At 46.5% G+C, this 27,423-nt stretch overlaps 1 protein-coding gene across 1 annotated transcript; it reads right to left on the reverse strand.

The window, feature by feature from the left end:
- Positions 1–5,103: 5,103 nt before the first annotated feature.
- RIPPLY3 (ripply transcriptional repressor 3) lies at positions 5,104–18,115 on the reverse strand. The gene is made up of 4 exons (XM_029603461.1): positions 17,787–18,115; positions 10,849–10,918; positions 8,323–8,390; positions 5,104–6,897 (listed from the first exon to the last, which is right to left on the reverse strand). The coding sequence occupies exons 1-4, from the start codon at positions 17,882–17,884 to the stop codon at positions 6,420–6,422; spliced, it is 714 nt and encodes a 237-aa protein (XP_029459321.1). The 5' UTR covers positions 17,885–18,115; the 3' UTR covers positions 5,104–6,419.
- Between the last annotated feature and the right edge of the window lie 9,308 nt (positions 18,116–27,423).

Here is a 27,423-nt window from a genome sequence, read left to right on the forward strand (position 1 = left end):
AAGGCTTCGCCTGCCGTTTGCGGCGACGTTGTTTTATGTTTTTATGTAAACCGATACGATGTGCAAACGGATGTCGGTATATAAAAAAATGCTAAATAAATAAATAGCTCTTTACTTTATTGCTTAATGTTTTATGAGAAATGATGATGTTTCTGTTTTTCCATTGTTGCACTGCATAGTGCAGTTAGATTTGCTGTGCTTTCCAGAGCATATTGTTATAATTAGTGAGGTTTGGGTGGACCCTTGGACACTGTGGCAGCTGACCATGCCCATGGGGGAAGTCCCGTGAGGGGCCACAGGTCAGGCTCAGCTCAGAACACACAAACACAGAGATTGATCTTTTATTAGACAATGCGATGAAGCCATCAGAGGTGGCAGTAGTGAGCAGCAGAAGTAGCCCGGCTGGGCTAGTATCCCTCAGGTGCTGGAACAGCGACTCCTCCGGTAGCAGTGCTGTAGTGGAAGGAACTGAGAATCATGAGTACAGTGGAATATGCACAAGCCCCAGTATGGAGAACTCCAGGATAGGGAGAGCAGGCCCTCGAGGAGCGAGTACCTGATCCCTGAGAGCTGAGAGGCTTGAAGGTGATGTACTCACACAGCGGTTCCACGTAGGAGATGGCACTAGGGCTGGAACGGAGGCAGGCCCTCGAGGAGCAAGTACCTGTTCCAGGGAACAGCTCTGAGGTGAAGATGGTAGTACTCACTGGTGTTGAAGATAGCGAATCCTTCCAGGCAGAAGAGAAGGTAGGAGCAGGCAGCGAGTCAGGGAACATGGGCCCTCGAGGAGCAAGTACCGGTTTCCTGATAGCGACCTGAAAACAAGTGAGGCCCTTGAGGAGCGGGTACCCTGTTACCGTTCAGAGTCCAATGGAAGATTGGAGAGGCAGAGTAGCTGGGTACGGAGAGCGAATCTCATCCGTAAGATACCCCCTTGCTAACTCAAAGGCTAGCAAACATCATAGGCTTTAAATATTATTTTATTTATTTATTTGGTGCTTTTCTATACCGGCATTCATGATACAATCATATCATGTCGGTTTACATGGAACGGGGGTACAATAACCATAGATATTAACAAAGCGAAGAGAAGCAGAAGTTACAATAAAACAGGGGTGCTGGAACTGGGGGAAGAGTAAGAACAAAGCATAAGTAACTCAACGGCATTAAGAGCAATTATTTACATTGTGCTGAATGTACAGTAATGATTGCTATGTTGAATCAGTGAGTTTCTAGAAAGGCTTATATCCGGGCAGTGTGATGTCATCACAGGGGGACGCCCCTGAGGTTTGCTCCAAGTAGGAAATAAGAGTGAGGGCCGTGCGGCGCGCATGCCCTAAGGTACCAGCGGAGCATGGCGAGAGGCAGCGCCCAAGCAGGTCTGGGAACGCCGGAGAGGATGGCAGGCAGACGCCGCGGCAGCCAGATGTCCATCCATAGCGAGAGGAGGTGCAAAGAAAGGTAGGCGGAGTGAAGCCGTTGGGAAGGGACAGTTGCAACACAACAACTGAGTTAGGACTAGAGACAATAACATCTTCTGCAATTCTGAAGGACCTGGGGTCAGATTAGATAGTGAACTCTCTTTAGAGGCGTCCCAGGCAATTCGCATTGCATATACATTAACAGCGGTTAAGAGACTTCATCCTTCTATGGAAATTTCAGCCTTTAAAATAATGATTCAAGCAGTAGTTACTTCTCATTTGGATTACTGTAATGGCTTGTGTACGGGCCTTCTAGATAGGTTCTTGCATCGCCTTATGATTACCCATTTAATTACAGGTGTTTCTCATACAACTTCTATCTCTCCGATATTATCCTCACTTCATTGGCTTCCTATTAAAGCAGGAGCACAATTTAAGATTTTAGTTTTGACATTCCATGTATTGAAAAGTATGGCTCCTGCTTATTTATACCAGAAATTGAAATGGTTCCTTCCTAGATGATGATTAAGGTTGAGTCAAAGGGCTTTTTTTGTTAATCCCTTCTTTGAAAGAGAGACGGCATCTTCGGATACGATCTAGGATTTTCTCAACGGTGTCACTGGCTCTTTGGAATTCGTTGCCTAGTGATGTTAGACTGGAGCAAAAGTATTTGCTGTTATGTATAAAAGTGAAAACATGGTTATTTTTGCAGGGGTAATGGTCAAGTTTATAGAAATCATGTATTAAAAGGGAGTTATGATTGGCATCATATCGCAGCGCTCTCTGTTTTTAAATTTCTTAAATTTTGCTTTGATATTTTATGTTTCATGTCTTAATTTGTTGTGTTGATGTTTTGGTGACACAGGGTGGCGAGCTGGAGTCTGGGAACACCCCCTCAGAAGCAGTGCAGTACTGGGCTAGGACTAGTCTTCTGTCTAGCTAACCCCCTTCTTCACAGGTTGAGCCCTTGGGTTCTGGGGGCTGGCAGGATTTGTCTCCAGCTGAACATCATGATAGGCAGGAACGGACTAGGAGCTGCAGTGTAGGCTGGAAGTGGAGGTCTGAACTAGTGCGGGACAGGCTGGGCTGGAACTGGTGCTGGATACAGAATTCATTTGGTATAATAACAATAGGGGTAATGTTCAAAAAATCTTCTCTAATACTGTACTAAGTCACATATCAAGAGAAGAACTATACTTTATAATGTATAGTTTCAACACTTTTATTGTGTAATTGCATATGTTCCAACTATCTAGACATTTAAAATCTAACACACACATACCCATACATTCATCACTCATATCACATAAAATCCAATGAACATTTTTAAATATGTATGGATACAGAGTTCAGGCAGGGCTGGATACAGACAGGGCTGGACCAGGGACAAGGGCAAGGCTTGGAAGTCTAACAAGGAGTGAACTGGGCAAGAAAGACAAGAACAGGACTAGACAAGGACTAAACAAGGACAAGAGAGAACAAAGAACACAGAGGGCCGAAAGGCCACAAGGTAGAGGGCTTAGAGGCCACAAGGCAGGAGGTCCGTAGGTCGTGATGCATAATGCCCAGAGGCCACTAGGTGAGGTAGGAGGACCAGAGGCCACAAAGCAAGGAGAGGCCCGAGTAGGCTGCAAGGCAAGGAGCAAGGTAAGGTAAGGCCTGGAGGCTACAAGACAAGGAAAGGCCTGAGTAGGCCACAAGGCAAGGAGCAAGGTAAGATGAGTCCTGGAGACCACAAGGCAAGGAGAGGCCTAGATAGGCCGCAAGACAAGGAGCAAGGTAAGAATGGCCAGGTCAAAGAATCGAGGTGACTCAATGAAGAGGCAACGAGGGTTTGAGTAGACTGATTTAAGTAGGGCTGAGACTTGGGCATAGTGTGACTAGCAAAGAGGTACTTAGCCAGGCTATAGGTGAGGCTTGCTGAGGACCCCTGGTGGAGAGAAGACTGCGCAGTAGGCAAGGAGAAGCTGTATAACAGATGAAACAGTGACATTTGTATTATGCATGTTTTTTTGGTACACTGCCTTGGGCGATCTTTGTCTTGGTGATGCAGTTAATAAAATATTTTAAATAAAATAAATACATCATTTTCAGAATTATACACCATCAACTCCTCCTCCCCTTTTCCTGCTCCTTCCTGTTGGCAATAGGCTGCATGCTTTTTCATGGACTTGGCGGTTGGCAAGGTAGATAGTTTCCCAAGGCCATGATGCCTCTCTGCCAGCCACCAAGGTGTGCAGGAGGGTGATGCAGACTGCTCAGTCTCTCTGAGGGCTGCAAGTGTTATCTCCATGATGCTCCAAGGCCCAGCCAAGCTGAGTTAGTGGTCCGAGGTGGTTTCTGTTACGCGTGCCATCCATGGCATACCTGCGGCATGGCCCCCTCACCTTCTTACACAGACTCCAGCTTCTGGTTCCTCCTTGCTAGCAGCGGTAGGCCGCCAGCTCCGACCTCGGGCCGCCCCTAGTGCCCCTGGCTCCGCCATAGTCCCCAGCGTTTCAGGTCAAGATGCCATTGCTCGTCGGGCCTCTCTGCGTGGCCCGCGGAGAGACGCCACTAATCACGCCGCACCCCTCCCTAAGCGCGCGCTCGTGCATCACTGATCCTTATGAAGGGCCCGTGGCGGGAACCTGGCCGCAGCCCCGGATGATGACGTCAAACTCTTCAGTGTATTTAAGCTCAGGCCTCGCTCAATAGCATTCCCTTTGCAACAGATCTCCTCGCTACTAGAGTACTTGTTGCTGTGAGAGATTCGTCTCAACTCTCTTCTCCTGACCCTCGTTGTTCCTGGTTCCTATTCTCTTCGTTCCTGCCCTGCCTATGCTTTGGATTGACTACACGGATATTGACTTCGCTTTGCTTGACTACAGTTCAGCCTATCTCCAGACCCAGACCTCCTCTATGCCTGACCACGCTACTGCCTATCTCCAGACCCAGACCTCCGCTATGCCTGACCACGCTACTGCCTATCTCCAGACCCAGACCTCCGCTTTGCCTGACCACGCTACTCCCTATCTCCAGACCCAGACCTCTGCTACGCCCGACTACGCTACAGCCTATCTCCAGACCTCAACCATTGCTTCGATTGACTAACGCTATTGACTTCTCCGTGATCAGACCATTGCTTTGATTGACTGACGCTATTGTCTTCTCCGTGATCAGATCTCAGCATTGCTTGCCACGACTTCTACATTGCCGCCGGTCCTGATCCAAGCCTGTCATTGATGCCTCTCCTAGCCTACTCCCTGGACGTGGACTTGTTATGCTTCGGCCTATCTTTGCTCGAGCGCCCTCAGTCAGCATTTGTTCTATTGGCGCCCAAGTTCCAGTACCTTACCCAGTCCAGAGTAGGACTACGCCACCTATCGTCTGCTGTCTCTGGGCTGAACCAACCTCTCTCACTATTCAACCTCGAGGCCCACCTAAGTCCTGTCGGCCCCAGCACCCAAAGGCTCCACCCGTGGGGAACGAGGGCTGGTTTAGGTGAAGCTCCAGAAGCCTCTGCCTTCAGCCCACTCCACCTGCTGATGGTGGGGACCAGTAGGTCCTCGCCTACGGGTTGCGTCAACCCCACCTCGGCCCAAGGGTGCACCTCTGATGCAACAGTTTTGGGTCTCATCTGCGCAAATATGCCACTCTAACCCCCATGATCATCAAATAAGTCCAGACAATACATTTTAAATTACATTAATTTTAAATAGCTTTCAAATAAAAAAACATTAGAAGTTATTTTCTCCTTGAAGCTGTGCACCTGTCTGCCACTTGCTTGTTGAGTGTATTAAGATATCTTATTCAGGGGATCTATGAAGTACTAAAATATCAACCAGGATGGAACCAGGCTTGCTTTAATGTACTGAGCCCCTACTCATGGAGAAAGTAGCTTTTAATTTAAACATTAAGAGGCAGAGAGAATTACAGTACCCGTTATTATTATTAATATCATACTTTGTACAGTGCATATCCGCTGTACGCAGCACTGTAAGGAGACACATTATGGACAGTCCCTACTTCTTGGAGCTTACAATCTAATCAAGACAGACACGACAAAGTATGGATTCTTTATATGCTAACTGGTGTCAGTACAGCAACAGATGGCTAGGCATTGTGGAAGTCGGATATTTGAATTGAGGAGAAATCTCTTTCAGTGCTGTGAGATGGGCCTCTCCCACTCCTGCTTTTCTTCTTGGGTTTCTGGTCACAGACTGATCAACATGAAACCTGGACATTTTTGATTCACATTACCTATGAAACCAAAGACCTATCTTTAAGTCCTCTTGCATCTTCCAGTTGCATTTCATACATAAGTGACACAGGCAAATGAATAATTCAGCCGAGCAGGCTTCTGGGATTTCCCGCATGGAACAGAATTACATGGACTCCACTGGAATCACTGGAACGACGGATTCTGCTTGTGTGAGGTGTTCAAACCGGTCCTTGGAGCCCCCCCAGCCAGTCAGGTTTTCAGAATATCCCTACTGAATATGCACGAGATATATCTGCATACATTGGAGGCAGTGCCCGCAAATAAATTTAATACATTTTCATTAGGTTATATTCTGAAAACCTGACAGGTGTGTGTGTGTGGGGGGGGGGGGGGGCGCTAAGGACCGTTTTGAGCACCCCTGAATCACCATGTACCCGTGCACGCCCCCTTAGAAAGTAAACCCATGTTACTGTTGCACTGATGTTATCCGCGGCTCTCTAATGGATGCCTTAGTACGTGTTCTAACTCTCTAAGCACATTACAGTCCCCCAGGAAACCATGGGAAATGCAGGTTGTTGAAGAAGCAGCAGCACTAGTCTAAGCCTTGGTGCCTGACTGGTCCTGGAGAATAAATAAAGACTTTGGATCGAATGAGAAGGGGAGCCTGCGTGTCGGTGAGGTGTCATGCTGCAGAGGTGAGGGATTTCAGTGGATGGAATGGAGGGGCAAAACCGCTTCTCTGCACACTTTCTACCACGGGAGCCAACTTTCCAAAAGGATTGGGGGTGCTATGCTCAACATGACTTACCCTTCCTTAGACACAGTGAAGGAGTCTGCTCAATATTGGGGATGCTCAAGCACCCACAGAGCTGGCACCTGTGCTTTGTACCAGGAGTGACTAACCCTGGGCAGTCTGGGCTCTCTGTAGCTGCTGCTGCTGCTGCTGAAGGCAAGTGCAGGTTGGTCCTCTGCTCTTTGATGGCTGCAGGCATGCAGGCTGCTTCCGGCCCAGCTGCTGAGTCGCCTTCGAGACATTCTGCTGTTTGTAGGTCATCTTGGTCTCGTGTTCCAAAGACCCTCTCCTCGGCTGACGTGATACTGCTGTCAGAATCCTGGTTCTGGCTGCTGCAGAATTCAGCTTCATCATCCTCGTCCTCAGAATCAGAGTCATCATTGTAAAAGTGGATCGTGGCTTGAACAGGAAAACCAGCCAGAGCTTTCTCTCCCATCTGATGTAGGTACTCGTGACATTTAGATCTGGGCATGTAAAGCCTAGTGAAATAGGATAAGTTAGAAACTCACTCTAAAAATGTGGCAACAAATGATTTTAGTTCTTTCACACAGCTGTTTAAATAACTTTGCATCAGAGTTCTAAGAGTTTAGCTTGCATAATGCACAGGCAGTGCCTACCCTCTGCTGTACAGAAAGTGAGCAACCACTGTTCATGAAGTCCAAAGCCATGTCCTTCCTGGAACAGGATAAGAGGCAAACTCCCCCCTAGCCACCACATCCAAACAATTCTTCAAGCCATTAATGAGCATACCTGTGTCATTGCTTCTTACCTTGCTCTTTGTGCAGTCACACCACAACTTGATGCCTTCATTTACCTTATGTTGTATTGTTATGTCTGATACGCAAATGATTTATGAATATTACTGTAATCCACTTAGAATGATGTGTATTTATATAGGCAGAATAATCAAATTGTAAAATAAATAAATGCCTGTCACAGAACTACAGAGGGACACTGATGATTTGTGTTTCTGAGACTTCCGCAGCCCCTCCCAGTATGGCTGCCTCAGCCTGTCATTGCCTCATGGGTTTGCCCTATGTTTCAGAACACATGACTAAGAACCAATGGAACACAGGTGAGGCTTTGACCAATGAAAAAGCTGAGAGGACAAAGATTTTACCTAGGTTTTTGGGAGGCAGTCAGGAAAATACAGAGGAGGATAGCAGAGTTACTATTTGTGATTCTGTCTAAATAGGTCTGCTGTCCTGTGAAGTGGGAAGCAGAAGATAAGTAGACAGCTCGCTGCTTTGCTGAGCCTTTGTGTGGCTGTGTTTGCTGAGAGCCCGAGGGCACCATACTGCCCAGACCAGGGTCAAAATGGTTAATATCTGTCCATCCATAAAAGGATTAGATAAATAAAAAGGACTAGAACATGATTATTGTTCCATGCTGACCAAATGCTAGTGCCCAGCCCACCCTGTAAACAATGGTGATTGTATCCACAGTTAAAGCTCGAGGTCAAAGGCCAAATGAAATAGATGGCATTTTAAAGATTTCTGGAAACTCTTTGTGGCTTATACCAGACTATCCTGAATTAATTACTATTTTTGCCCTCACCCTTTCCCTTGAGAGGCTGTTCCCTGCATCTGCCCCTCTTTCTGTGAATAAATATTTGCTAATGCTACCCCTAAGATTGAGGTCTTTGAGCTGCCTGTTGCGGATCTCTGAAGCAGCTTGCATATCACCTTGCAAGCTAAACAACTTTAAAAAGTGTGATAGGCAGGCCTTTAAGGAGAGTGTTGTGCACACTGCATGAACATGGCGCCCTTATTTGTGTAGGAACAGGAATATGACTCACAGGGGAAGGATTAGCATTCAGAATGTAGGCAGTACCAAACTGAACATTGCTTCTCCGTCATGGACTGTACAGATTACCAGTGGTGGGCATGCTTCTGATCTCTTACCTGACTGGATGCTGAAATCCCAAAGCACCTTTTGGTCTAATGCTGCCTTGATCATCATCTGGAACAGACTGGAATACAATTACATTTTCAGCGTTCTAGATTTTGTTAAGCGCCAAACACGCTTAAGGCGCTTCTCCACGGACACAAGGATCCCATACCAAATTTTGTAGAAACAAATATTAATTTATTATTGCATACCAATAAGCAATGCAGGTACCCTTGGGAGGTACAGAGTCACAGCAGCTCTCTCTGTCTAGATGCTCAGGAGAAGCACTACTCTGTCTCTCTCCGTACATCAGTAAAGTCTTCTTTTTATAGATAACATAGACAGTCTCCGTCCCTAAATTGCATGAGTTGTATAAACTACATTTTACTTAAGGTAACTATATGCAGTTATTAATTAGTCACAGAGAACTAGTTACAGTTACTGGAGACAGAAAAATGTAACTGGCTCCCATGACTCAGAAAACTCAGTAATAGTTCCAGTTAACATTTGTAGGTACTTTTGATGCACCTGTAAATAGATAAGTAATATTTTCTTCCAAATGTATACACAATGTTAAGTAAAATACTCTGGGAATTCTGCATGAGGAAGCTTGTTCAGTTTTAGGCTGCACTGGGATAAAGGAACTTCCCTTAAAAAAAATAAAAATTATGGCTTTTTAGGGAAACCCACACCCCTGAGTTACCATTTTCAGAAAGCTCAAACAACAGGTGACCTGGCAGAGCAGGAACTGAATGTAGCTACAAATTTAATTTTCTGTCTCATTTTACAGCCCTATGTACTAAGCATTTTCACATAGATGCAAAATGGGCAAAAAGCTTTGGTAAAGAGACCCCCTTAGTTACACACACACACAAAAAAAAAAAAAATCAGTAGCCTAGTAATGATTTACGTTCCAACAATCTATGTAAGTGGAATACGTGCCGGGTGATAGCACAGAGCTGCATGGATGCAATCAAGCTTAAAAGAATCTCTCTTCCCGGCGTTTAGATACAGTGGGAGTACGTTTCCTGGCTACTGTAGCAGGGATCGGTTGTCCAGGTATTACCCTTCAAGGTGACAGGCTGCAGTGACTCGCTTTGACACCTTCTCTCATTTTGTGTCCTGAGCCACTGCTGTAGGTGCCCCAAAGAGATCTGGGGCCTAGGAAAAGCAACCACATTGGGACGGTCCTGAAAGAGCCTTTTTCTCTCAAATCCCCATTTCACACAGCATATCATCAGGAAAGGACAGCATTTCCACTGGACTCTGCTACCCTTATCCCTTCACAGTCTCAAACCTGACCAACTAGGGACCGAGCTCCTTGCTCCCCCACCACTCTGCCTTTCCCTTCCTCACCCTGTCAGATAGAACCAGGGCTGGGAGCTGGCACCATGCCCCTTATTGTATTTTTATTTATTTATTTGTACAAACTTAACTGATCACCTATCTTACAATAGTAACCTAAGCGATGTATAATAAAACAAAGAGCAATAAAACATAATCCAAATGCAAATTTCAAACACATTAATGAAAGAATAAAAAAATAACTAATCATGTTACATCAAGTTAAAACAGAACAAATAAAAGCTATACAATAGTTTCATTCACAACTACCCAGGGCTTTCCCCCTATTTATTTCTTTAATCCAGTCACTGCGGTGGCAGCCCTGCAGTGTGGGCCATGCACCGGGGCTCCTTAAATGTTGCAATCACGGGCTCTAGGTTTGGCCACTAGGGGTCGCCACTGAACGACGACTGTCTGCTTCAGTATACCGGGCCCATGTACATTGTCTCTGCCGCATCCCCACCTCTAACTGGCCCAGAGAGTGGAAAACCTCTGCTGAGAATCAGACCCAGATCTCTCTGCCTGGCCATGCACATTACCGCCAGCAAGCCACCGGTACCGGGCTGCCCCTCTTTCCCATCCCACTGCACAGCAGAACTGTTCTCCAGGCCTCCCAGAACCAATGCCTCAGAGTCACCTTTGACTCCTGTCTCTCCTTTGCACACACAGATCTGTTCCCTTATCAAATCTGATGGATTCTTCCTCCATGGCAAAGCCAAGATCCATCCTTTCCTGTTTTCCTGTACTACCACAGCCCTAAGTCACATCCTGGCCTTTCCCGTGGACTCCATCTCCCATCTCCCACCTTCTCTCTCTGCAATCCAGAATCATCTCTCCTTTCCTCAAGGCCCTCAGCTCTCCTGTCATTTCGATATTAACGTCAAGCTTCTCCTATTTTTCCTTTAGTACTATGTGGTTCTCTGCTCTACCCCCATTTCTCATAACATCCTAGAAGTTGAAAAGTTTTTGCTTCCCAAAACCTCTAAAAAGGAAAAAGAAAAAAAAAGAAAGGCTGGTGGTGATAGAAATTAATTAGCTTCTAAAGGTTATTCTTTTATTTCTTGAAAAAACTGAGTTTTGACATAGTATTTAGCAAAGAGTATTTTTTTGACTCCCTTAAAACGAGTGCCACAGAATCTTGTCTTTGATCCCTAGAAGCCAAACCAGATGTTCCCCTTCAGAACTTTCGAACTCACCGGCCTCTGTCTTCTCTCCACTTCTGCATCCCTGGCTGTGAGGGTCCAGGGTCTCCATATTGTGGGGTCACTGAAAAAAAAAAAAAAGGAAAGGATCTTAGTTGAGGTCTGACTTTCTAAACCCTTGTAGGTCCAAGTTTTGGGGAAATCCTGAAAATGACTTTTTATTGAATGCAAAAAAGGTTGCATTCTCCTTTCAACACAAATCTGGTTTTCCTGGAGGGGATCTCCAGGATTGGTGATGCGATAGCCATCAAGACTATCTCAGTTTCAGCAGCTGTAAAAGATATGCAGATATAAAGGTCAAATATTACATTTGTAGTTAGCTTCTTATACAAAATGACCTGATCAAGGGAGCACCTAGTGGTTAAAGCAGTGAGCTGAGAACCGGAGCAGCCAGGACTCTAATTCCACTTCTCCCTGATGCTCCTTGTGACTTTGGGCAAGTCACTTCACAGTCCATTGCTTCAGGTACAAACTTATGGGGAGATTTACTAAGCTGTGGCATTTTCCTTGGTGCAAAATATACCACAGGATTCACAAACCTGCACCACAGGTTAGTGAATCCCTTAGTATTTTACCGTAGGAAAAATACTGCCTGATTCACAATCCTGGCATAGCCTCACAGAAGACATTGCCAATAAACTATGCCCAATCTCCGAGCGTATCATAAACACCGCAGCAAAACCCTCTAAGCCATGGTACTCCCAGGAGCTAAAAACCCTAAAAGGCAACCTCAGACAAAAAGAAAGAAAATGGCGCAAAGACCCAACCCCGCAACACTCCTCCAGCTACAAAACAGCCTTACACACATATAGACAGTCTACCCTCAAACACAAGCGAGACTTCTACGGTAAAAAAATCCATGACTATAATTTCAACCCCAAAGCTCTTTTCTCCTACGTCGCCAGCCTCACCTCCCCTATCCCCCCCACTATCCCAGACTCTGAGGCCGTGGCCAAATGTGAAGAACTGGCCAACTACTTCCAAAGCAAAATCTCCAACCTTCTCTCTAGATTTTCCCCCACCAACCCCTCCCCCCCTACTATCCTACCCTCATTCCCCTCTCTGTCCCAACCTTCATTGGCCACAATGGATCTTACCTCCTCTAAAGAAATTACAGGCCTCCTTCGAAAACTTAAGCCTGCCTCTCATCCCAACAACACCATTCCCACTAAAGCACTAATAGCCATCCCCAACAGCATAGCCAGCACCATAGCTGAGATTATCAACTGCTCCATCACCCACGGGATAGTCCCAGATTCCCTCAAACACGCTGTTGTCAAACCCCTACTCAAGAAACCCTCCCTAGACCCAAAAGACCCTTCCAACTTCCGCCCCATTTCCAACCTCCCTTTTATCTCCAAACTCATGGAAAAGGTGGTCAATTCACAACTCATGGACTACCTAGAAAATCATGACATCCTCCATGTCTCCCAATTTGGATTCAGGAAACACTTTAATACCGAATCCTTACTGCTCTCCCTTACCGACTATCTTCTCAGAGGATTGGGACAAGGCCACAGTTACCTACTAGCCCTTCTTGACATCTCAGCGGCCTTTGACACCATCAGCCACCACCACCTCCTGACACGGCTAGAAAGCATCGGCATCTCAGGAATAGCTCTAGCTTGGTTCACATCCTATCTCTCTAACAGAAAGTTCTCTGTTAAAATTGGAAACAACCTATCTGCCTCATACCCCCTTCAACAAGGAGTGCCGCAAGGATCATCACTTTCATCTACCCTATTCAATATTTACCTCACCCCTCTCTGCCACCTCCTCTCTGACCTTAAACTCAAATTCTACCTCTATGCTGATGATGTACAGATCATCATTCCTATTCACAACTCTATATCTGACGCCCTGGAGCACTGGGAAAAGTGCCTTGCAGCCATCAACGCCCTCCTCACCAACCTTCAGCTTGCTCTCAACACCAACAAAACGGAACTCCTCCACATCTCCTCGCACCCCCCTGACCGCCTGCCTAACGACCCCAAACTTAACCTCCTCACAGCTCAACCTTCCGTTAGAGACCTCGGAGTCCTTCTTGATCCCAATCTTAGTATGAAACCTCACATCAATTCCATCCTCAAAACTGGCTTCTTCAAGCTCAATGTGCTAAAGAAACTCAGACCCCTCCTCTACGCCCATGACCTCCGCACAGTGATCCAAGCCACCCTCACCTCCAAACTAGATTACTGTAATGCCCTCCTCTTAGGGCTCCCAATGTCTTCTATAAAACCCCTCCAACTTCTGCAAAATGCTACTTCAAGACTCATTACTAACACACGCAAACATGACCATATTACCCCTATCCTCAAGGATCTACATTGGCTTCCCATAATGTCCCGTATACACTACAAAACTTTGACCATAATTCACAAGTCCATTCACACCCATAACTCCAACTGGCTCGACCTCCCTTTCACGGCCCCCCTGTCCACCCGAGCCACCAGATCCACCAACAAAGGCACCCTACATGTCCAATCCTTGAAATTGGCTCATCTCTCCTCCACCCGTGACCGTGCCATATCTATTGCCGGTCCGGCTCTCTGGAACTCCCTACCTGTCCACATGCGACTTGAACCTTGTGCAATTAAATTAAAAAAGAAACTAAAAACTCTCCTGTTCAACCATGCCTACACAGAATAATTCCTTCCATTCCCCCCTCGTAGTCCCCCATTCAGGACTCCCTCTCCTTATATTAAGGAGACATTCATTGTAAATTGTAAATTGTTTTGGTTATGACTTTCTTGTTTTCCCTGTCCTTCCTACTGCCTCTCTGTTCTACCCTCGCCCAGTTACTTTCCCCTTGTTGAAATGTATTTTCCAATCTTTCAGTTGTTATGTGAACCGGTATGATGTCCCCACTAATACCGGTATATAAAAGTTTCTAAATAAATAAATAAATAAATAAATAAATCCCTGCAGTAAAGTACTATGGAGAAAAATATCACAGCCCTGCGCAATGGCAGTCATACATTCTGGGGCTGCCCTGGACGGAATATATAAAACATATGGGGGGTGTAGTGTAACCCCCATCTCCCAGACCCTCCAGCTACACCCTGATGCGGCACAGATGTAAAAATTCAACATAAATTCTTGGTGCTGGTGTCCCCAGCCATGCCCTCCACCATTGCCAAACCCTCCACCTCCACAGGATGGAGCAAAGGTCCAGGCTGGCTGGCACCATTTTGGAAATGGTGTGGCTGGACCCAGAGCCCTGAGGAGTGTCTGAGCACCGCTATACTGATTGGGGGTGGGGGGGGGGGGGTGTTATTTAAGTATTTAACACATTTCTATTTCATTTTTAGCACATTTAACCTCCAAAGCGGATTCCAGCATTCATACAAATAGCATCAAAACATGTAACGATAGACAAACAACCATAAAATAATATCTAACGTAATAAAATGCTTAATTTGATGAGCGTAAGCTTTAAAAGGTGTAGCTTGAACGTGCTTCCAAATGTGGGCTTTGGGATGCTTCCAAAAAACAGAGCTATCTGTAACTTCTCTCAACTCCAGAGGTGGCCGGTTCCACACTATCAGACCAGCAACCGAAAAAGCCCACGTACGAATGGTATGAAGTTTTGCTTGATGTAACAGGGGAGGATCACTCTTGGATGGCCAGCGATAGAATGCAAATTATGATGGGAACTGCCTGTATAAAACACTCTGGTCCTTTGTGCACAGCTCTTAAAACTAAAATTACAAATTTAAACTCAATCCTCATTTCAGCTGGCAGCCAATGCCATCTAATCAGGCTTGGAGAGATAGGCTCAGTTTTGTCTGTTCCCACAATTATTCCCACAGCCACGCTTCGCAGTGCTTGTAATGATTTCACAGCTTTGGTAGGTAGTCTGTAATACAGTGAATTGCAATAATCAAGGGCCGGAAGAATCAAAGCCTGTGCTTTACTATACAGTAATCTTGACAGTCTAAATAAAAGCGTAAATGTCTTATCAAGTATAATTTATAAAAAGAGCTTTGTAAGACACCTTTGGTTTGTGGTCTGAAGGTTAGGCCAGAGTCCAAGATAATGCCTAAGTCCCAAACCATAGATACAATGGGATAACATTTTGCATTAAGCTTTAGATCATGTAAGTCACCAAGCTTAGGTTTACCACTTATCCACAGAAGTTCTGTTTTAAATAGGTTTAATAAGAGTAAGTGTAGCTGATAAGAAAATGGTAGCCGCCTTTACAGATGAAGATATGGGTGCGGGGAGTGGGGAAGGAGGTCGGCAGGGGGTTGGGGGCTTTTGGATACCTAATTGTAACTTGCCTTGGGCTTAGATTTGGAAAGGAGAGTGCTTAAATCTAAAATCCAAATCTAGTGCAATAAAAAAAAAAGTATCTCCTTTGATTTGTTTATTGCCCTTTCACTTCTAGTTAGCCAAGTGGACTAAATCAGCAACCACAGGACTCCATTCAAGCATTTGTAAATATGACATTGCATGAAATTTTGAAACATGGAAAATGTCTCCAGCAGGTATCTAAAGCACTGGGGAAGAGTACAAGGGCCACTTCACGTGGTCTGGGGTAGGCAGTGTGTGTCTGCTGCAGATTTCATCTGCAGTGGAATTACCAGAGTTGAGGCAAGGAGGTGGAGGGGGAGAAGCTCTAGCCCTGGAAGCAGATTTCGGAGGGTCACTTATATTAAATCATTGCAGACACTTTCAGCTCCTCCCCCAGGGGCACCAGAACACTGAAAAAAAACCTAGGGACTGTCATACAGCCACACAGCAGGAAGCACCCAAGGAATAAATCAGAAGAGGCAAACAATTACACTTCTGCAACTACAAAAAAACCCCAAACATCACATAAGGTACTTAAGAAGCTGGATCTTAATAAGGATACTTTACTGACTGAAGAGTCAGGAAAAAAAATAATGTAGCTAGTCATAAAGATTCCTCTTTTCCATTCTGATATATATTTCATAACTGAAGAGAAATGAAGCATTGAAAGCTTCTCTTTTATTTGCTGCTCCCTGTCCCCTCATTATGAATGCACGTCTGAGCTGGTGCCACCAGTCAGGGACAGATGTAGGATTTTGCCACCCCTAGGCACTTCCTGTAAGGGTCTGTTGCAGGGTAGCAGAGGGCTGGAAGGTAGCAAATCTTAGCCAGCCTGCTGCCTCTAAAGGTTTGCCACCCTCGGCACAGGCATAACGGGTGCCTCTTGACAAAATCCAGGACTGCCCCCAGTGCCTGCAGATGGAAGGCACACCCAGCGGTCAGGGCCAATAGCAGTCTTCATCGTCCACGCCAATGGGGAAAAGGTTGTGGGTCAGTGACCTGGCGGAAAATCACCACTGAGTGAAACGGGAGATACAAGATCAAAATGTTAGAAATAGTTATAGTTAGTCATGAAAACTCATGATGGGGGAAGGGAGGGTGCAAATTCCCCCTCCCCCCCCTTCCATGGGCACCCATGGCTGATGCTGTGCTGATCCTCATCAGGACCCCATGCAGGCATTACACAACATGACAGCTGAAGAACGGACTTGGGAAAGGCAATTTGGTTTTAAACTGGGCCACCATGAAAGGCAAACAAGGCATCACAGTAAGCCCAATAAAAGAGAACCAAGGAAGCTGCTTTCAACAGTAACTAATTCTGCTGCCCTACTGTTCAGGAATTACTTGTAATGCAATTCCTATTAATTTAACAACAACAAAAAAAAATTAATGTGATAACATTTCTTGACCAATACTTTCTTTCCTAGGCAAATGGAATGAGTAAGCAGGTCAAAACAAGAGAGTCCTTGCTAGAAAATACAATTGAATCATGGAATACCTTGCAATGGTAGTGTGAAGGGGAAAGGAGACAGATTGGGGGGCTGTGGTTGTATTAAACTGAGTGATAAGAAGATGGCATTCATCAGTCTCTGTTAAATCCTTTTGTGTTAGTTCTGAGGTGTTTGCTCATTCAAACCTCCTCCAGTTGCATTCCTGGATTGTTCTGAATTACCCTTCGAGTATCCTGATCAGGGGTCTGGTTCCCAAACATGCTTAGTTTTACAAATAGTTGCATGAAAGCCGCACTGGAAGGCATTCTGGGGCCATCCCCAAGCCTTAGGTTGCAGGTCAGCAGGGCAGGCAGCTCCCAGCTGTCTTGCTAATCTGGGCTATAATCACAAAACTGGTTGTTAGCACTGGAGAGGGATCAGAACTAAGTCAAAAGTATGTGACAACTCTTGAGAGGAGGGAAGAGATGATGGAGTAGATATATCCAAAGAATTGTTCTGCTGCAAAAAGCCACTCCACGTTGACCAATAATGAAAATATCACGGTACATTCAAGGGGATAAGCAGAGGGACAGAAACAGAGCAATTTTTGCAATGGGGTTGGGGGAGAATGGACAAAATACAGAGACCTACTCTTCCAGTGTCAGGCAGAAGCAGAGCTTTTACTGCTATTAATAATCTCTATAGCACTCCAAATGTACACAGCTATATACAGCTGTATAAAACGGACAGTCCCTGCTCCATGGAGCTTACAATCTAATCAAAAGGAAAGCTGGTGAGGGAGCGATAACATTTTTGACCACAGATGGAATCTTGACCCTAGCAAGGCAGATCTACAATCTGCAGTGGTTCCTCTTCTTTTCCTAAGTCTTGGACAAACATAAGAATTATATATATATATATATATATATATATATATATATATATATATATATATATATATATATATATATATAAAATGATATCGTACATGAGGCTTTGAGGCACAGGAAGAGGGGATTCATGTGGCCTTGAAAGCTCACCTGAAAAACCCTCTTATGATAATTCTCATGTTGATCCCATAAAAGGTACCCCAGCCTGCACAAGACCAATATAGCAACAAGAACCATCTCCTAAATCTCCTATTCCTTTTAATAAGGGACCTGATGAATCTGGAGAGAGAACGGCAGTGGGTGGCGGCCCCCTTACCTGTCGGGCTGTCCAGGCTGCTGCAGGTGAGTGTTGCAGATCCTTTGGGCACAGCAGGGACAGATCGGAGCCTGCAGTGAGCAGGGAGCAGATTCCATAGTGGCAGCACTGGCTTGTCCCCAGCCTTTGGCAGTCTGTGCTTCTCCCAGCCCCCTACTGAGCGACTACTCCTTTATCTCAGCTCCCAGACATCCCTCACCTAAGCAAACACAGCTCCAGGTAAAGAAAGGGGAGGGGGCAGAGCAAACAGAGATTATAAACCTCCCTCCCCTCCTTCCCCAGCTAAGGGTTAGCGGTGGCACAATTTACACAGCAGCGCCATGCAATCCACCAGACCTTTAACCAAGCATTCAGAGGGCGTAGCAACATTTCCTATTATTTTTGGTTTGATTTATTATTATTATTTTTAGCAGGAGGTCTACACCTCCTGCTTAGGCATCGTGGTTACATCATTGTGTCCCCAATGGGGTCAAGTGGCAGGGTGTTAGAACTCCTCCCCCTCTCCATACCGTACAAACTCAGCCAAAAGGCCAAGAAGGGATCATCCTCTGCTCATGTGGTTTCAGAAACCTCCTTTGATCTTAGCCAAGAGGCTGAGAAGAGAGGAGACTTGGTTTCAGATGCAAAAAGACATGTACTTATGTGCTTCCTGTCCTCTTGGGAGGAAACGTGAATCAATGCTGTTGCATTCCAGAAAATTCACTCCGCTGCACACCAATCGCTGACCGTGACCTTCCATATCACATTTAGATCCAGAGGCAGATACACACAAAAAGTCAGGTGCCTGCTCAGGAACCAACAAATGTAAGGTAAGAAAGTCATCTTAAAAAGACATCTGAAAAAAATAATCCACTCAGTTTTGCATTGTAGCTGAGCAGTAAATCTGGATTAATAGAGGGCAGAACTAGGGAGAGGAATGCTGAGAATCCATGTGAGTATGGTAATGTTCGAAAGCACTAATAGACAGCCCGATACAGTAAAGTGCGGCCGCGGTTACCCCGCTCCTAACTCGCTTTCTACTCACTTTCCGGCCGTGTTAGCCCTTCCTGCGATACACTATCCCCTTTAACCCATCCTCACCGCCTCTTTAAATCACCGGGTAACCCCTTCCGTACGCGGCATGTATATCAGATGTAAACCATCGAATTAGCTATTCCCTCCCATACAGTAACGCGCGCCCCGACTATCGCTATTTTACCCTGCCGTTTTGCCATGCGTTTAACCTGCTCATTTACCGCCTACCCTTACCCCTGCGTTAGAGGCAGGGGTAAGGGTAGACGGCAAACTTTCCCACAAAAAGAAACCTAAAAACCTAAAATCCCCTCCTCCCGAAGCTACTCGACATGTTATCAACTTACTTTTTGTTGCTTTCAGCCCCTTCAACCTTCTCTGCCGTCCTCTGGAGAGGGCAGCCAGTGGCGCGGCCCCCCCCCCCCCCCCCCCCCCCCCCGCGCAGGTTCCCGGTTCTCCTGGCTCTCGACGATGTTCCCGCAGGTACTCCAGCTCGACCTCTGGCTGACAGCTACCCCCCCCAAAAAAGACTGCTGAGTTACGGCCTTGGAAGTGAAGCAAACTTTCATGGGCTTGAGCGTCCAAATTGATGGGCGCTCAAGCCAATGAAAGCGCAGGGACGGCCGTGACGTCACGCCCGCCCATCCCTGTGCTTTCATTGGCTTGAGCGCCAGTCAATTTGGATGCTCAAGCCAATGAAAGCACAGGGACGGGCGGGCGTGACGTCTTTTTTTTTTTTCCCCCTTGGTTGCACCCGCGCTCTCCTTTTAATTTCTTGGCCTGCTAGAACATCATCGAGAGCCAGGAGAACTGGGACCAGGGGGGGGGGGGACACACCGCTGCAAGCCGCTTTCGCCGCCGGCTGCCCCCCCTCCGGAGGACGGCAGAGAGGACGGCAGAGAAGGCTGAAAGGGCTGAAAAACAACAAAAGGTAAGTTGGCACATGTCGAGCCGCTTCGGGAGGAGGGGATTTTAGGTTTTTAGGTTTTCATGGGTTAAAGTTGGGATCCACTTCCTGGTGCCTGTCATTTCAAATGTTATTTGAAATGACAGGTACCAGCGCACCCAGGATACTGTATAGGTGCTGTATTAAGCGCCTATACAGTAAAATCGGTTGCGCGGGCCTAATGCTTCCCCTAACGCTTCGCAGACGCGGCTTGCATTTGCAAGTAATTTAAATAGAGTATCGAGCGGTATGTGATCAGAACTGTGCATGCAGCAAACGAGGGTGCGCCCTCGTTTGCCGCACTCTTTCTAACGCGGCCTTACTGTATCGACCCGTTTGTTCTCTGACGTCTCCTAATAATGGGATCTACATAACCTTTATCTTTCAGACAGTCTTACAGTTGATGGGGTGGTGGGGGGGGAGAGGCCTAGGACCTGTCGAAGTGCGATAGCAGGCATAGTCTCATGGGGGAAGAACAGGGGGGGGGGCCTTGGGAGAGGATAGCCATTTGGGGTTTTGTATTGGAATATTGGCTGATGAATGCTATGCTAGGGATTTATTGTTGGCAAAATCTTTACCTGAAGATGTGTCGATGTAATGTGATTGGAGGGGGGGTGCCCAAGCTGGGAGGGCACTGCCATCTTCTATAAACTTTCATATCACTTTCCATTTGAGCCATAGAACTCAGCGCGGATGGTCCTAAACACCAGTGTGGTATCCTGGAATGTGGGGGGCATACATTCCCCAGTTAAATGTACTAAGATTTTCTCCGCCCTGAGGCGGAAAGTAACGGCTGTTGCCTTTCTACAAAAGACCCATCTTTCTGACCAGGACATGGGAAGTTAAAGCAGGGATGGGTGGGTGCTGTGCACCAAGCCACTGCTACCACGAGGTCGGCTGGGGTTGCGATTCTCATACATAAGGAGATGCCCATTACCATTCACCGGGAATTTAAGGACCCTCAGGGAAGCTACATCATCCTCATTGCAGATCTCTATCATACGCCAGTGGTGTTATGTAACATTTACGCTCCTAACACCTACACACCCATCTTTTTTAAGGAAATATAGGGTACATTACTGCCATACATGGATCACACCCTGATTGTGGGAGGCAACTTCAATGCAGTTCGGGACCCTAGTTCAGACTCATCACAAGGGTCGAATGCGTCCCGTTCACCTAGCAAAGGTATAGCACTTTCAGAGAACTCTTTGCACCTGGTGGACGTTTGGCAAACATTGCACCCCATGGAGACAGATTTTGCACATATGTCCCAGGCCCATGCCTCATATTCCCGTCTGGATTACCTATTTCTTACTGCCCATGCTTTCTCAACGGTGAGGAACGCTAATATAGAGATTAGCATCTCAGATCACGCCCCCATTTGGATTGAGCTCACCTGGGTGACCCAAGCCCCACAGACCAAACTATGGCATTACCCTTACTTCTTGGCAGAAGATACTTATTTTCAAGAACTTCTGCGTGCCAAATGGCGAGATTACTCTCAATTAAACTGGGGGACCCAATCCTTTTTTGGTGTATTGGCAAGGCCGTTCTACGGGGGAACATCATCTCATACCTTGCTCACCGCAGGAAAATGATGGATAAGTGCCTGATTGCGCTGACAAAGGCCTTTCATATTGCCAAAAGGACCTATATATGAACTCCTACAAATGTTAATCGGGCCCAGCTACTGACCACACAATCGGCATTGAATACCTTACTTCACCAAAGGGGAAAAAAAAGTCTTCTCCACTACCAATATAGACTGTACCAATATAATGATAAAACAGGGAAAATGCTGGCCAACTTAATATGCGGCACCCGTTATCCTAAACAGATCACAGCTTTGAGCCATGCTACGGGACAGGTATTCACTGATACCTCGAAAATCCTGTCTACTTTCCGCTAATTTTATGCAGACCTTTACTCTGCGGAGGAGGATCATTCCGAGGCTGTTGCTCGATTCTTGACCTCCATTCACCTCCCGCGCCTGACATTAGATCAGAATGCCCGTCTCAATGGTCCCATTATGGTTCAGGAAATTGTTCATTGCCATCTGTATAGCCCTGCATCTCAAAGCCCGAGGCCCCGATGGGTTTATGGCTGAATTCTATAAAACTTTGTCTGATGGGTTGGGTGGTTTGTTGTCCTTGACCTTTAATGCACTAATACAGCGGGGGACATATCCGGCCCACACTAACACAGCGCACATCACTTTGATTCCCAAACCGGGAAGGGATCCTCTGTTTCCGGCCTCCTACCAACCAATTTCACTTTTGAACTTTGACCAGAAACTCTTAGCTAAAATCCTCGCGGAGCGGTTGGCAGTTATCTTACCCGAATTGATTCTGCCAGGATAAGTGGGGTTTGTTAGAGGACGCTATGCCCTTACGAATAACCGTTTGGTGACAACTGCCATGGCTCTGTGTCGGCAGGTAGAGGATCCTTTCCTGGTAGTTGGCCCGGATGCAGAAAAGGCATTTGATTGCGTGGACTGGGGTTACCTGTTCTCCCTTTTGCGTCATCTGGGAATTGAGGGCCTCTTCCTACAAAGCATACGTTTGCTTTATAAGGATCCGACAGCCTCCATTATAGTGAATTCTTCCAAGTCCGAACCTTTTCTGGTTGCCAGGGGAATGCGGAGGTGTCCTCTCTCTCCTCTGCTATTTCTTCTGACACTGGAGCCTCTGCTGCACTCCATTCAGACAACCCCAGAGATCAGGGGGATCCGGCTCCAGAGACAAGTTTTCAAATACACTGCTTTCGCAGATGACATTCTGATGTTTCTCACCACACCCACCCAGTTGTTCCCCGCACTCTTGCAGCTATTCCAAGTATATAGGGTCTTTTCTGGATTTAAGATTAATTGGGATAAATCCGAAGCTCTTAGCTATCCCTCGACGGTTAGGGACCGCTGGAACGGGCCCTTCCCCCTGCGCTGGGCAAGGAGATACATTAGATACTTGGGGGATCTTGGTGTCTGCTGACCCCAGGGTCTTGTATTCCCTCAATATCCCACCATTACTACAAAATACCCGGGATATCCTGCACACATGGCAAGATCTACCTCTCTCTTTGGGGGGATGTATCAATCTTTTCAAGATGGCTATCCTACCCCAATGGTTATATATCCTCCAGAATTTACCACTCTTACTCTGCCGGAAGGACCTGAGGATATTAGACTCCACTCTTAGTAAGTTTTTCTGGCGAGACCGGAGACCACGGATTGCCCTGGCCAAACTCAAGGTAAGATGGGGCAGGGGTGGAATGGGAGTCCCAGACTTAGCGCTCTACAATTTAGCGAGTAATCTCCGTATTATACGAGAATGGTTACTGGGCTCCTCTCATTATACACATATTCAAGCTGCTCAAGCCTTAGTAGCACCTCTTGATTTATGTTTGATTGTACAGGCTTCGACCAGCTATTTACCCGATACGCTAAGGGGCCATGAATTATTAGAACCAATGCTGATGGCATGGAGGCAGTTATGCAAGCACCTCCTCGCAATGCGCTTACCTCATTCCTATACAAGGTAATGCACAGTTCACGCCGGGCTCTCAGACCGCAAGCTTCCGTCTATGGGCAAACCAGGGTATTACACATTGGGGCATGTTTTGGATGGGACGGGGATGATTCTCCTGTTTTCTCAATTGAGTGCTCTTTATAAGCTACAACCCACACAGGTTTTTCCATATTTGCAGTTATGACATTATGTGGGCTCCCTGTCTGTGGCGTGCAAGGTACTCACAGTCTTTGAGGCAGTGAATCGGATGTTGCGGTTGGAGAGACCGGTGAAACTGACCTTAGCTGAAGCGCATAGAGGTCTGAAGAAACTAGTTTTAATTGACCAGGGGGGACAGCTGACGGAGAAGTAGAACGTGACGGGGTTTTCAAGATATCCCCCGAGGTGATTCAGACTGGGTTTAGGCAGATATCTTGGGTGTCCAGCAATTCTTATTATTGAGAGATGCAATACAAATTCTTGTGGAGGACATATTTGTCCCCAAAGCTCTTATATAGGGCAAATTTGAGGGAGATGGGCTAGTGTGCGAATTGTTATGCTGACTCCTGCACTTTGTCTCATTCTTTTTGGGGATGCCCTAAAATTCGGCACTACTGGGCTCGTATCATGGCTTATTTGGTGGAACTGCTGGGCACCCCGCTTCCCTTCTCACACACAGTTATTCGATTTGGTTGCATACTCTCCTCAGTGGTTGGAATCTAGTTTGTTCCTTCATAAGGCCTGGTACGTGGGGAAAAAGCTGATATTGCTGCATTGGAAAAATAGTCACACCTTCCTATTGGATGTGGAGGAATGCCTTCCATAAGTTGTTGCAGATGGAACATCTTGCATCTAAAACCTCACCGCTCCATCGTTGCAAGTTCTTAAAAATTTGGAACGTAGCCAGAAGTCTGATTCTCAACGATTGATGATACCTTTCTTCTGAACTATGCCAGCCTTTGCTTCCAGGGCTGTTTCTACAGTTTACCAGCATAGCGATTCATATCGGACTTGAGTACAGGATTCTAAGCCATTTGGGGGATTGGGGATGGGGGGGGGGGGGAAATGGCTGTGGGAGGGGGGTGGAGGGGGGAGCTGAGTTGGGTGGGAGAAAATCGTATACGAGCTAACTATAATTCTGTACATCTCTGTGTTCTGGGAAGGCTAAACTGCGCGAACCTCCTGGGCTGAATGTTTGTTTTCTGTTTATGCTCAATAAAAATTGTTTAATCTAAAAATTATGTTTCCCATTTGTTGGCTCTGGACATTGACTGCAGGCTCGATGGCAATACCAACCAGACAGAACCTACCTGAAAGCAACAGCACATCCTCTGTATTAAAAGAAGGTTCTGGATAAGTGATGGCGATGTTAGTGGCCTGATGGAAAGCCCGCTGTTGGCAGCTGGAAAGTCCCAGGCATTGCGACAACTAGTGGTCATATTTAGCGCCCATCCCTGCAGGGTTCCAGAGGGAGCTGCAGTTTGTGGCCCTTGGCTGGGGACCATCGCTGCGATCATTGGGCCAAGTAGGGGAGTTGCCAATGAAGGTTCTGGATGCTGTAGGACAATGGAGGTCAATTTGGGTTTTTTTAAATTTAACATTTATTAATGTCAACACAAGAAAAAACAGTTTCATAATACAGCTGAGACATATATGAGTGTATAACAATAAAAGAACAAAGATATACAAGATGTTTGACAATTTTTCTTTAAGCACCCAAGGTGTGTTACCCATCCCCAATCCCCCCCCCCCCTGGATGTTGCAGGATGGTTTACAGGGTACCTGAGCTACACACATTCAAAGGCAATGGAGAAACAATATAAAGGCTAGCTGAGCTATGCTATGGAAATCTATAGTCGTACCTCACCATTAGTCAACAAATAATTGTCTTGGCCAGCCAGTCGAATAGCAGTTTTAGAACTTGCAAAGTATTATGATTGTGTGGTTTATTCAGAGTGATTGCCTTATGAACAGAACCCAGTTTAGATAACTGGAGTCTGAGGTCTGCCTCAGATGGTACACTATCAGTTCTCCAGAGAGAAGCCAGTTCCCTACGAGCCGCCATGATAATGAGATGAACAAGTTTTATTTTAGTAGGTGGAATATCGAGAGGTACATTCAGCAATACAGATTCAGGTGTTAACGAAACAACTTCGCCAGAGACTGTATGTATTAGATGTGAGATGGACTGCCAGAAGGTAGCCACCTTAGGGCAAGTCCACCACATGTGAAAGAACGAACCCAGATGTCCACAGCCCTTCCAGCAGTTAGAACTGTAAGAAGCACTGATTCTGTGTAAGTGCTCTGGTGTATAATACCATTGCAATAGAATTTTATAACTGTTTTCTGCCAGAGCCGAGTATGCTGAGCTCCTTTTAGTGTGTAGAAAAATAGAGTCCCATGCGGTCTCTGATAAGGTCTTACCCAGGTCTATTTCCCAAGCTTTCATGAAAGCAGGTTTTGCTTGAGGGTCCTTATTAAGGAAACTATACACCTGGGAGATCGCCTCCTTTAGTGAGTCAGCTTGAGCACACCAATTTTCCATCTGGGTCTTTCCTTGTACTAAATCATTACCCATATTTTCCACTTGAAAGAATGGAATTGTAGGTATGGGAAGCTATCCGTCGCTTGTAAGTGCTTTTTGGCTGAGAGTGTTGGGAAAGAAAGGAATGTCCGCTCATCCCATACGTGCCTCAGGGTCGTAATCTCCTTCTCCTCCCAGGATTTAAAGTATGCAGAGTGCCTGCCCACTGTGAAGCAATGGAGGTCAATTTTGATTGAGGTGGAAGCCCAAAAGACCCAGAGGAAAATGCTGGACTAAAACAAAACAAACTTATACACTTAAAACCAAAATAAAATTGAAATTAAAGACAATTATTTTGAAGCTGAGTGATCTGTTTCATAATTAGATAACGAGACAGAAACATTTTCTGTTATAAATTCTGATCACCTTAGAGCCAGGACCCAGTGCTCAGGGAATAATCCAGATGATGCAATCACTGCCTTTCTGTCTGCAGTTAGAAATGTTCTGTATTCTGTATGTTTTATTCTGCTTACTGTATTTGCATTTAAGTGATTAACACATCCTAATACTAATAAAAGGCTGTTTCTGTCAGGTCTTCAGTTAGTAATGCAGATGGATGTGAAACACTGTCATTAGAGTGACGAAACAGACTGTAATGCCAAGGACGATTCTTGTCAAAGTTAAATTCTCTCCTACCAATGTACTGTAATTTAATTTTGGAATATATTTAGGTACTTCCAGATTTTCATAACTCATAGTATCTTTATTCTTTAATCTGTGAAATCAGTGCACTAGTCTAGAGCAAAAGGAGAAGAAATACAATGGCCAATGGCAACCACAAGAGCTGATTTGGCCACCAGTTTTCATTATATTCTACAAGCCGTTAAAACGGGCTACATCCCTCTGTCTCTCACCTCCCCCTCATTCTCTCTCCCCTCACTCTCCCCTCACTCTTCACCACCCCCTACCTCCCTCCCTCCCTCACTCCTCCCCACCCTCCCTCTCCTCTCACTCAGTCCCTCCCTCCCACTCAGTCTCACTCACTCCCTCCCCCCCTCTCTCCCTCCCTCTCACTCACTCAGTCCCACTCACTCTCACTCAGTCCCACTCCCTCCGTCCTCTCCCTCAGTCCCACTCCCTCCCTCCCTCTCTCTCCCTCAGTCCCACTCCCTCCCTCAGACCCACTCCCTCCCTCTCACTCCCTCCCTCTCACTCAGTCCCCCCTCCCCCACTCAATCCCTCCCTCCCACTCAGTCCCTCCCTCCCCCCTCTCTCCCTCCCTCTCTCCCTCCCTCTCACTCACTCAGTCCCACTCACTCTCCCTCAGTCCCACTCCCTCCCTCCCTCTCCCAGTCCCACTCCCTCCCTCAGTCCCACTCCCTCTCACTCAGTCCCCCCTCTCCCTCTCACTCAGTCCCACTCCCTCTCTCTCACTCAGTCCCACTCCCTCCCTCTCACTCAGTCCCCTCCCCCTCAGTCCCTCCCCCTCACTCAATCCCTCCCTCCCACTCAGTCCCTCCCTCCCACTCTCTCTCTCCGTCCCTCCCTCCCACTCAGTCCGTCCCTCCCTCTCTCTCTCTTCTCCCTCCCTCGCTACTGGCCGCTGCCGCCGCCCGCTACCGCCGTCGCCGCCGCCACTACCGCCGCCGC

The sequence above is a fragment of the Rhinatrema bivittatum genome, chromosome 5 (genome assembly GCF_901001135.1).
Source record: "Rhinatrema bivittatum chromosome 5, aRhiBiv1.1, whole genome shotgun sequence".
NCBI classification, from domain to species: domain Eukaryota; kingdom Metazoa; phylum Chordata; class Amphibia; order Gymnophiona; family Rhinatrematidae; genus Rhinatrema; species Rhinatrema bivittatum.

Bases quoted from the DNA above. Each gene is read 5' to 3' on its own strand.
- RIPPLY3 (XM_029603461.1), bottom strand. From the start codon at position 17,884: ATGGAATCTGCTCCCTGCTCACTGCAGGCTCCGATCTGTCCCTGCTGT. The intron at 10,919-17,786 runs GTAAGGGGGCCG...TTTTTTTTTCAG, and splicing joins CAGCCTGGACAGCCCGACAG to TGACCCCACAATATGGAGAC. The intron at 8,391-10,848 runs GTGAGTTCGAAA...ATTGTATTCCAG, and splicing joins TGGAGAGAAGACAGAGGCCG to TCTGTTCCAGATGATGATCA.